Source organism: Gavialis gangeticus, unplaced genomic scaffold, assembly GCF_001723915.1.
Source record: "Gavialis gangeticus isolate Ggan-Ray unplaced genomic scaffold, GavGan_comp1, whole genome shotgun sequence".
In the NCBI taxonomy this organism is placed as follows: domain Eukaryota; kingdom Metazoa; phylum Chordata; order Crocodylia; family Gavialidae; genus Gavialis; species Gavialis gangeticus.
Window position 1 is genome coordinate 84836174 of NW_017729025.1, and position 11534 is coordinate 84847707.

Below are 11534 nucleotides of genomic sequence, written 5' to 3' on the forward strand. Positions count from 1 at the left end.
GATATGTAGTCAGACAGCTTGGAGAGCAGCTGGTAAGTCTGTTGTCGGAAAAGGGGCAATGGGGGAGGGAAGGGGTGTAGGGAGGCAGATTGAGGCCCCTGTGGTGGAGGGAGTGGGGCTGGGGCAGGGGCAGATGCTACACAGCAGGGGCAGATGCTACACAGCCAGGGCAGAATGGAGCCATGAGCAGCTCATCCAAGGGGGTATGGCTCCTACCACTATGAGCACCCTGCGAGGGTACGGGGGGCATGTGCCTCCTGATCTGCGCATGGGGCAAGGGTGGGCTGCCACTGTGGGCTGGGGCAGTGCTGAGTTCTTCCCAGTGGAGGACTGGGTCAGACTGTGCTCAGGGCAGGTGGTGGTGGCACTGGGAGCAGGAGTACAGGGAGGGCTGCAGCCACCCCAAAATTAGCTGTAGCCCCCCTCCCAGTGCCGTTGCTGCCTGCCCCAAGTGCAGCCCTGACCCAATACCCCACTGGGAAGAGTCTGGCAGCATCCCTGGCCAGAGCCCTCATCAACAGCCCACTCTTGCTCTGCATGCAGATCCAGGGGCACATGCCCCCTATGCCCTCCTGGGGTGCACCAGCAGCAGGAGCTGCCACCCCATCCCTATGCCCCCCGGAGGAGTCACTCATAGCTTCATTCTGCATTCCACCCTGGTTGTCCAGCACCTGCCCCTGCCCCAGCTCCACTCCCTCCCCTTCACCACTGGGTCCTCAATTTGCTCCCCAACCCCATGCCTCTTCCCTCACAACAGACTTAGCAGCTGGACCTGGCTGCTCTCCATGCTGCTGGGCTGCGCTCCTGGCCTCCTGCTTGCTGTACTGTGGCTGTGCACATACACAGGGCATTTATCAGTGAAATGATCAGGGACATTAGCCAAAAAAAGCCAGTTGCTAATACTGTCAATTTTCTTTGTATCAGTGCCAATCCAATATGGGATTGATGTATTGGTGCACCTCTAGTCATTCGTTGTACTTTTCAACCCAATCACAATATCAATCTCTTGGATTGCTTTCAGATGTTGATTCCGGTAACTGCCAGCCAATCTGGGAGGCTTGGCAACCCTACTCCGCAGGCAGAATTCTCCTGACTGGCCACAGGTACGCGCTTTAACTCTAATGGGCAGCTCCCTGCCTAGGCATCAGTATTTCTTTGCTGTCTTCCTTCTTACGGCTGTCCCCTGCTCATCTGTCTGGGCTCTATCTGCTGCCATTTATCTCCTTAAAGTAACAGGAGCCCCAGGCTCACAGTTACACACCCATTGACTTCACTAGATGGTAAATGCACCAGGCCATTTGTGCCTTACATGAATGACATGGAAAAGATACTAAAGTGAATGCAAAGAAAACTGGGACTTTTTTTAATCCAGGAAACATAATACCTTGTGATACTTCTGAATTTGTGTTGAATATGTTGTCCTCATTATATTCCTAAGTTCAGTTAATCAGTTATATTTGCACAGTAATGTACATCTTGGTTCTTATGATAATGAGCCATATCATATTGTGATGCTTTAAGTATCTGCATGCATGATAATAACAACAATTACTTTCTTTTATTAGACTCTGGTGCTTGTGGTATTCTGTTAAATTCTGATAATTTTTAGAACTATGAGAAATTTCTAGGAACATTAGAGATACTCACTGGGATCTGACCGACGGAGGTTTCTTATTCGTATTACTCTTACAGTGAGCAAGCAGCAAGGAGATGATAACATCTGTAGAAGAATAACATGCAATGAGGAGAGCGAACCTTAAAGACAAAACAAATACCTACCATAAAACAGGCAACCTAATTAACTAGTTCATACTAATAAAATATTTAATAAAAATGGTGATCACCTAATCATTTTCTAGTTTTAAACCCGAAAGAATGCAATGTTATAACGAAAGTCAGAAAATTGGGATATGATTATAAAGGTATTAATTTCTTTACTATTAACAAAAGTCCAACAGTTTTTCTGGGGGGAAAATTGTCTACTTAGCAGTCAAGGTTTTTTTCTTGCAGTTTGTCAGGGAAAGAAAGCAAAATTGCATAGGTGGGGTTTTTTGCTCAGTTGTTTTTACAGGTGATAAGGTTAATTCTAGGAAAAACAGAAGTTATCAGTATGGTGCACAGTCCTCTTAGCTTAGAGGAGTAATAGGAATGACAGCTGTCCTCTGCAGACCTCTTTCTAAAGTGGTAGACCCTCCTAGAGGGCAAAATTGGACCCATGGTCATTAGGCTGCCTCCATCCTCAAGTAGGATTACCTGTGGTTTGACATACGCCTCATATTACTAATTATGATGCATATATTCCTTTAAAGTGATTTATTCTAACTGCACTGTACAGCTTAACATGGTGATTTCCACATTCAAGGATTTATGACAACTCTTTCCTTCAGTTTTGATTCACACAGGTTTACAGTCCTTGAGCTTCTCTGATTTTTAGGTTCAAACAAATCCAAGAAGCTGGCTAAAGTATCACACATTGAGCTCTATCCAGCCTCACCTGGACTGCTTCAGATACCTAAACTGGCTGAAGATTGCAGCATACACATACTTCAAAAATATTTCAAATGCATGCATCCATTCCCCTTCATTAGTAAAATACGACATGATTTCCTTCTAAAGAATGGAATTTCCTTTTGATTGATTCTAAAATGCTGCATCCAGCCCAGTCACATTGGCAAAATGCTACCCTAACAAAGTCAGTAAGTCAGCATTTCCTGTGATCACGACATAGGGTCATAAGCCTTGCTGAGGAAGCTCCCTTTCCACATACATATGCAAACATTTCCTCCCGTGATGACCAATTACACCAGAATCCTACACCATCATTATTTTTACAGAGCTGTTAAGTTTTATGAGCTGATTTAATCTCAATTAAGAGTGTCCATCTACTTAAAAAACACTCCAGAAATAACAATGGAATGACTGCAAACATGCAGGCAAAGGCATTTGCAGACAGAGAGGCTAGAGGAATCTCAGCCAACATGTGTGTCAATAAATGATCCTGGCTGGATTTTCTGTGACTTCCTGTTACTGTATGAAACTGATGCTTTAGCAATATCCCACAAATGTGATTATTTCTCCTTCAAATTAGCACTAATGACTAAATTATTAAAAGCATCTACAAATTATTTATACACAAATATAAAATGTGCACAATGCACTGTTTCTGAGCAATTAATTTATGTAAATACAAGCGGTACAGCAACTATAGGCAGGCAAGGTTCTTTGGGTAGGTGTAATATCTTTTATTAGACCAACTGATCAGTTGGAGAAAATTTCTTTGCAAGCTTTCAGGCACAAACACCTGTCTTCAGGTATAGGGATTTTCTGCTGTTCTGAGATCTCTGAGGAATGAAAGAAGCTAAAAGTGTGACAGGAGGTCAGTGAGAATGTTAATAGGTGGAAATAAGGAAAACAATGGGTAGAGAAGGGAGGGGAGGGGGAAATAATGCCAAAGATAAGCAAGGGAGACTGCTGTAGTTGAGTTCTCCATGGTAAAAACAGAGGCAGTCTGAGAAAAAGTAAGTAGCTGGAAATTAGGAAGACAAAGGGTAGAGAAGGAGGGCTGGGGAGGAAGGTGGGGAAGGAAGTGTAAATGGTAAGGTCAGGCAGGTTATAATGTGTCATAAAGTGAACATCTATATCGAGTTCATGATTGTTTGTATCCAGTATATTTGTGACATGAAGTTCATAGGTTTGTCTATGAAAAGATATCACATCTACCCAAAGGCCTTGCCTGCTTACGTCCTTAGACCAACATCGCTACAACCAAAAACTGTACAGCAACTAAGGTAGCCAACAATAACAGTCAGTAATCCTATTACTTAAATAAATCTCCCTATTTAGATCCACCAAGATAAATAATTGGGCAAATAAATGAACCTTACAGTATACTGGAGAGGCTGACTATTTAAATGGGTTGCATGTACATAAAAACTCCATAGGTCAAATAATAGTAGTCCTTTTACAGCATCTGATGTGTCAGAGTGCCGCCACCCACCACCCCATGCCGCTGCCACTTCCCAGGAGTGGGGTGGGAGGAAGCATGTACATGGCAGCTGCTGCTGCCACCCACCACCCTGCACTGCCACCACTCCGCATCCGGCCACATGCCAATCCCCACCATCCCACGTCCGGCCCCGCGCCACACTCCCCACCCCCACGGTCTACATCTGCCTGTCCTGCTCTACTGAAGCCGTGCCCTGCTCATCATTCTTGATGGGCATTCTTGACACAGCACTGGCTGGAGCCACGCCCTGCCAGGAGCCATGCCCCCCAAAAGCATTATGGACAGACAGACAGACACACAGACGGACATAGAGATAGACACACAGACAGACGGATTAAGCCATATACAGTGGAGTCGCATCTTACGCGCATTTAACCTACGTGAATTCAGCTATATGTGCTCGACTGCTGGGGCTGGCTGCCAGGTGCCGGCCGGGGCATGGCGCGTAGTGCAGCACCGCATGGTACTGCCTGCATGCGCCGGCATGGCTGGGGAGCAGCAGCTTGCTCACACTCGGCTGGCTGCCCTGGCGGGATGAGGTGGTGGAAGATGAGAGGGGTGAGGAGTGCGTGCGGAAGGCGCAGCTGTTGCACTGCACACACGGGCTGTGTGGCGCTGTGCCCGCCTTGTCTGGGCCCTGCAGCGGCAGCGGCTGCTTGGCACTGAAGCCCGGCAGGAAGGGCGATTTAAGGGATTTTCAACTATATGCAATTTTCACCTTATGTGCTGACTTCAGAACGCAACCCCCGTGTAAGATGCAACTCTGTTGTATATATATGGGGCTTATATATTATATAATTGGGTAAATAGATGACCCTTACAGTATACTGGGGGGGCTATTTAAATCGGTTGCATGTACGTGAAAACTGATGAAGTAAAGTAAGTATAAGAAAAACACATACATACACAATCCACACACTTCGATTAGTCTATAAGGTATAAATTTACCCTGCCTTCTACTTGACCTCAGACTAAATTGCCAATTTTGCACCAGGGCTTCTCACCTAGAGAACAGCACCACATAGACTTGCTAACAGATCTCAGCACCTTCGGGCAGTGCCCTTTTATCCAATTTGGTGTAGTCTTCCAACAGTTATCCTGATACTCAGAGGATCTGTTGACATCTAGAACCCATGTCTAGGGACATTTTTACTTCTTCACAGATGGTTGCAAAAACTGATTAGAAAATGGAAGAATCCAGAGATCCATTCTTCTTTGCACCTTCGGTGAAATTGATGCTCCAATTCTTAGAGGACACAGAAGTCTTCCAAGTTTTCATTAAGAGTGTTGAATACATACTATGTAAATTTTCCTCCCAAAACTAGTAAATTTGCTAGATATCTTGCGCATGGTGTGTTTACTTCTGTCTCCTCTATGCCTCCACTACATCATACACATATGAAGGCACAGGAGATCTTGTCAGCTCTTGCCACCAGAACTACTGATACATTGAGAATCTTGGATTTACATAGCCTGCAAATAATCTCACAGAAAGTCACAGATCACTAACAGTAGCTATTATTATATGTAGACAATAAAATAAAACTTTGCATTCTAATCATGTCGGTATTCACTGATTAGAAAAAATTGAAATAATGGTATAGTTTACTGTCTTCACTTCCTGTTACTTACAAGATGGCCAAGATTTGTCTTCATCTTGGTTTTCTGGAACTTTCAGCAAACCCTGTATAAGAGCCATGATTCAAATTCATTCTCTGGATCACTGCAGAGTGGATCCAATTGTAGCCTGTTTCATCAGTCATCTGTTACTGTCTCTTTTTAGCCCTCATTGGCTTCACCACCACATTCCCTTAGAATATATCATTATATGCAGATGCAGTAAATATTGATTTCCACATAGAGTTTCTAAAGTAGACCTTCAAGTCAATTTACATGATTTTCCAGGGTTTAGTTGGTTGCTTTTTCCACTGAAGAGAGTTCTGTCTCTCCTTATGTATGCTGTCCTTTTTTGATAGAGTGGTAGTTAGCCATCTTAGTCTGAAGTTAGGCAGATGGTAGGGCAGTCTGGCACCTTAAACTAACTCATTCAGAAAGTCATGAGTATTTGTAGGCTACAGCTTATTTTGTCAGATCTTTAACACTGCCCTGTCTTACATCTTTCTTGAGATGTAAGACAGGAAACTACCCAGTCCTTGACATTTGCGTAGTTATGTCCAGCCAGAAACATCTATCGGATACTTGGCTTAGTGATTTTTCATACCAGGGCTGCCTGCTACTTTGATTTCATGAGGATGTTCCTGTATGGTTCACCACAACGTTTTCTGGCAAGATAATTCTGTTATCTCACATTGCAGGCTGGTAGCAGGATCAACAGTTAATATCTGCTGAATTCAATTTATTCTTCCCAGTCCAAATTTCCTTCAGTAGAACTGTTTACACATCAGAACGAAGTTGGTGTCCACAGACTGCTCTTGCCTGATGTCATCACAAGCCTAAGTCACAGTTTATTGTGCCACTGGGCTCACCTGGCTCAGAGCACCTACAAGCATAGTTTGCTTTACAGAGTTATAAAGAACTAGGAATGCATATGTGAGTAGTTTATAAACCCATCTCCTCAGATATTTGTCTGTGTTGTGCTTTGTAAGATGATACCGCACAACACTGATTTGTATATATCTAAATTCTGTACCTTATAAATATATATGATAGGTCTTGAGGGCCTCCACATTAGTGAGATGCTCCAGTTCTGTAGCCAAACATGCATCTAATTTATGGTTTGTTCCTACTGATTTCATTAGTTTAAGTGCAACACTCAACAGACACCTCTGAAGGCATAGAACTGTACCACAAAAGAACAGGACTTTGAGCACAGAATGATTCAGACGTCTTTTCTTCAATTATTCAGATACATTTTGCTATTCCAGGGCCTAAAGAATGATGCTTTTAGCTGATATAGTGGCACTGACCATTATGTAAAAATGTCTATGAATCTCTTGTAGGATATGCAGGGGCCTATCAATGTCTATACTCTTTTCAGGTTTGTAGGGGTGTCCTAGCCCTTTAACATTCAGTTTGTGACTTAAACTCTGATGCATCTTCATTGACTCTATCGCCCAGGATACAGCTCCCAAAGTGATATTTGTTTCCTGCAAGTTTAAGCTCTGACTCCTTGAAAATCTTTAAAATCCTTTCCATTTCTATCATGTTTTATGGAAACAAGTGAAGTCATTTAGGCAACACAAGAATGTGTTCAGTTCTCAAAACTTACACTAGGTCATTTAATACACAGGTGTGTTGTCTAACATATTCATGAATCACAAAGACATTCTGCAAGATATCACAAAGGTAGTGTTCAGATGCTTAATTAAAAGTCCTAAAAGAGTTTATTCAGGGTGTTTGCTAATGTGGGGAATTGGGTAGCTATATTGAATTATTGGTGCCTTAAATCTCTTCTGCTCAGTTCATAGCAGCAAAGGGGAAGCTCAATAACATACTAAAAGATAGTCTGATAGAGCAAGCTACATGTCCTTGAGCATCCTCAGCTGTAGTCATAAAAGCCTAGTCGAGACTTGAGGAGATCTGGTGTACCAGGAGAAACTGACTTGGGGACTGCTTAACAAATACACTCCTAATTGAAGTAGAAGCCAATGTCACAGTTGATCATATCTTCCAAACTTCTCATTATTCTTGCAGAATATGTTAGCATACTGTAAAAACAACTGCTTTAATTAATTACTTTTGTGGATTTTTATTTGCTTATGTTAAGTCAGCCTCTAGCTCTTTTGTTGCCTGACCTGCTTAATGATTCTTGACCTCTGAACTTGTGAGAGACTCTGAAATACATTGGATACTGTCCCCCTGGTCTGAGTTTTCATTATCCATACCTCTTGGTCAGTCAAATTAATTGCTCTGACTTGGAATTCACCAGGTCATCCACCTTGAAACAGAGTCTTGCTAAACATGGACCATGACTGAATATTTGCAGTTTTGTCTCCCTGCAGCTTCACCTGCATCCTCCAGCACATCATTATATAATAAGCTGGTTTTATCACATCCTTCCTCCAAGTCACCATAGGAAATGTATCTGCTATGTGGCAGGCAGGACAAAGACACCTATAAGACCATAAGAGTTCACAGAATCATAGAAAAGTAGGGCTGGAAGGGACCTCCATCAGTCATCTACAGTCCAACCCTCTGCCTGAGGCAGACTCATCTCTATCTGAACCATTCGATACTGGAGCTGTTCCTCTCCAGTCCATAATTCCTCCTGCTTCAGTATCTGAATATTACCCAGGAACAAGTTTCTTCTGTTAACACCCTGGGAGTTCTTGTGATACTCCTGAATAAAGTCCATTCTAAAAACCACAGAGCTAGAAACACTGGCCATCTCAACAGAAGTCTACCACATTCAGTGAAAGCTAAAGTTCTGTTATCTGCAGCAGATGAATATTAGTCATTACCAATTTAATTCCTGCAGTACAATTTTTCTTCCCCTTCCGCGCCACAGAATTTCTATCAGATTTATTTCAGAGCCTGAGCCCAACAACATGTGGTTTTCCAGTTGTTAATTTTTCCAGCCATATCTAGCCAGTTCTTCATATGGGCCATCCTAAGAGTTCCTGATAATGATTCTACTGTATCAGCATACTCCAGTTTCTCAGGACATGGCTTGCCTTTGCTTGCGCAATATAGTTTCCAGTAGCCTTCGCCTGCCCACCACTTGCAAGTATCTTCTGGTCTGGGACACACCTGGCAAACAGCTTCTCTCTCCAGAACCATGAAATGCTTGAAAATAGCTTGCATTCAGGCCATCGCCATCTTTTTTTAGCCATCTGACTAGCCATCATTTCTCAAAATGATGTTTCTCATACAAAGAAGTGATACAAAGGAATCACTGTGAAACTTGGAATCAACTGTGGATGCTTTTAAGAAAACGCCCCAATTTTATCCATTATCTTATCTTCTTCTACCAGCATGTTATGACATTCTCTCATTCCTGCATCAAACCATTTATGAATAGATTTTTCACTTAGGTTCCCTCATTTCTTGAGACTGGGCATGAAATTCCTCTACACTGTCTGTTCCAGATCTAGAAGAGCATGTTCTGCTTCACTTGAACCACCTTCCAGCCAGTGGCACAGGAAATTGCTGCTGAACAGTCTTCTCAAATGAACAAAGGGCTATACTGAGGTTCCTTTCAGATACCTCTTCTTTCTAGTACTTCAGAAGGGTCAGTCCCTTCTGTACCATATGGATATGAGTTCTTAACTGCCCATAAGGCCCAGAATCTGCATTGGAGAGATGCTGATTAAAAGCTTTGGCAGAACCATCCAAAAACACTGCCAGATGTTGTGCTGCTTTTTTCATCAGTCCAGTCACATACAAATAGGAGTTACTCAAAGTCTGTCAACCTCTCACTGATTCTTCTGTCATCAGTACAGCCAGTACATTTTTTCTTGGACAAAAGAGCTTTTTTATCATCTTAAAGTGGCTGCCACCAGTTATAATACTTGCTTACAGAAGTCAGCTGATTCATTGGGATGCTGAAGGTGACAAATTCAACAATGTACAAGCAAATTGAAACTTTCTTCTAGCCTCATCACACCCCCAATCAGAGATAAAAACATAATATAAAACAACAATGTAAGAGTAAGATAAAGACAGCACCATCTCCTGCTGGAGGTGCTGTTTGCACTGATCATTACAGTGCACAGAATGTATGCATGCAAAGGCCATATGATTCAAATAGATACAAGACTATTTAAAATGTTAACCAGTAAATGTACTATTTATAAAATCTAATAAAAGCTACTTTTAAATATGGTTTTTTTTAAAAAAAGAACCAGACAGTCCTCCAAGGGAAAACAACTACTCTTTACCCATGTCAACTTTGGCTGAGCAGAACAAGGGAAATACAATGCACTAAGGGTCAACAGGCTAAGTTTCACCATACAAATGGGGAAGAAAACTCCATAGTAAAGAACCATCCACTGTGGGAGCCCTGCCACAGAACTTTTAAAGTGAAATAGGGTTTAGTTTGGTGTGCCTAAATGGTGCACATATAGCAACATTATTGCAGTTTCTGGCACTTGACATGCAAGTTGCAATTCAGCATAGTCCATGCAGTCCCACTGAGCATGCTCAATAGGAATGCCCTCTAGCTAGGCCACTGTCATGGGAAATAGAAACATAAGGCCAGGCAAATCCTCAAATTTTAAACCGCGACTAGAAAAAGTTCACCCGAGGAGGAAAACTTCCCACCATTTAGCCCAATGGCTGAATGGTTAGGGCACTTCTACAGTGAACAGGAGATGTGGATTCAACTCCCACAACCCTTACCCAGAGCACGCATCTCCTTATTCCTAGCACAGTGCTTAAGCCATGGGCCAGGAGTCATTGGCCAGACTCCTCTCCAGCCTTCCTCTTGAAGCTGGCCCTATGGATGGCCATGAGAGAAAGATGTATGTGGTCATGAGGAAGGGTACAAGCCAGAGGTGTGTAGTTATGAGATGGATACTGCCCTGGAAAGGAAGGGACCCTGAGTTTTAGCCTGGCTACCTGCTGTCTATGCAATGAATATTCAAGGCAAGGTGCACTGGACCACCTTTGAGAGAAGGGCTGGGGAGAGTATTGGGTGGTGTCTAACCCATAGCCTGGTGCTTAGATAATTTTCCTGGGAAGTTAGAGATGCAGGTTCAAACCCTCTTTGGGAGAGAGGGGCCTGAGTCTCTTACTCCCTGGCAAGCACCCTAGCCACTAAGCCATTGGCCCAAAGGGCAGGAGAATCTCCTACTCCACACTTCTGTCACAGTGATTCTATTTCACCACAAGGGGGAACAGAATCCCAACCTGTGCATACATGCTAAAACTTGCAATTGCAAGGCTACATGCATGCCATGCTGCTAAGTAAAATGAAATAGGATTTCAGTATTTACAGCTAGGAATTGTTAACTTAAGAGCCACAACTGACTATTTGTTGTTTGTAGTGCATTTGGAGAGGAGGAAACAAGACCCAAATTGTACAGTTCTTTATTAAAGAGCAAATCCAGCACCTTGCATTGTGGCCAGGAGCAAACAATATGCCTGTACTATTGCTGGGATAGGGTGTACTATGTTTCTTGCTGCTTATTTCATTTAACAGGCATACAGCTGTGTTGAGTCCTCATATACCTTAATGTTTAGCACTAAATATACATTCACAATTGAGACAGAGAGTCAGAGGGAAGGGGTTGAAGGAAGGAGGGAGGGAGAGAGAGCGAAAAGAGAAGACAGAAGTTTCAACAATAAAGCATGTAAGTGGGACCACGACCCCAGGGAGAGGGGAGTTCAAGAAGAGTGGTTGCTCCTCAAGGGAGCAATCCTCAATGCACAAGCTAATTCGATTCCACCTCGGAGGAAAGGCAGCAAGAGGGCACAGTAGCCCCCCTGGCTCTCCAGGGACCTAGCAGACCTCCTGAGGCTAAAAAGAAAGGCCTACAAAGGATGGAGGATGGGATTCACTTCCAAGGAGGATTATTCTGCACTGGTCCGGTCCTGCAGGGAGCAAACCAGGAAAGCCAAGGCTGCA

The 11534-nt window shown here is 43.2% G+C and overlaps 1 protein-coding gene across 1 annotated transcript in view; it reads right to left on the bottom strand.

Moving 5' to 3' along the window:
• Window positions 1-11534, bottom strand: part of LOC109298786 (cytosolic phospholipase A2 epsilon-like) — a 73979-nt gene that overhangs the window by 53051 nt on the left and 9394 nt on the right. Inside the window, exon 4 of the mRNA XM_019519064.1 lies at window positions 1648-1720. Within this exon, the coding sequence (XP_019374609.1) occupies window positions 1648-1720 (73 nt within the window). The remainder of the gene's footprint in view (window positions 1-1647; window positions 1721-11534) is intronic.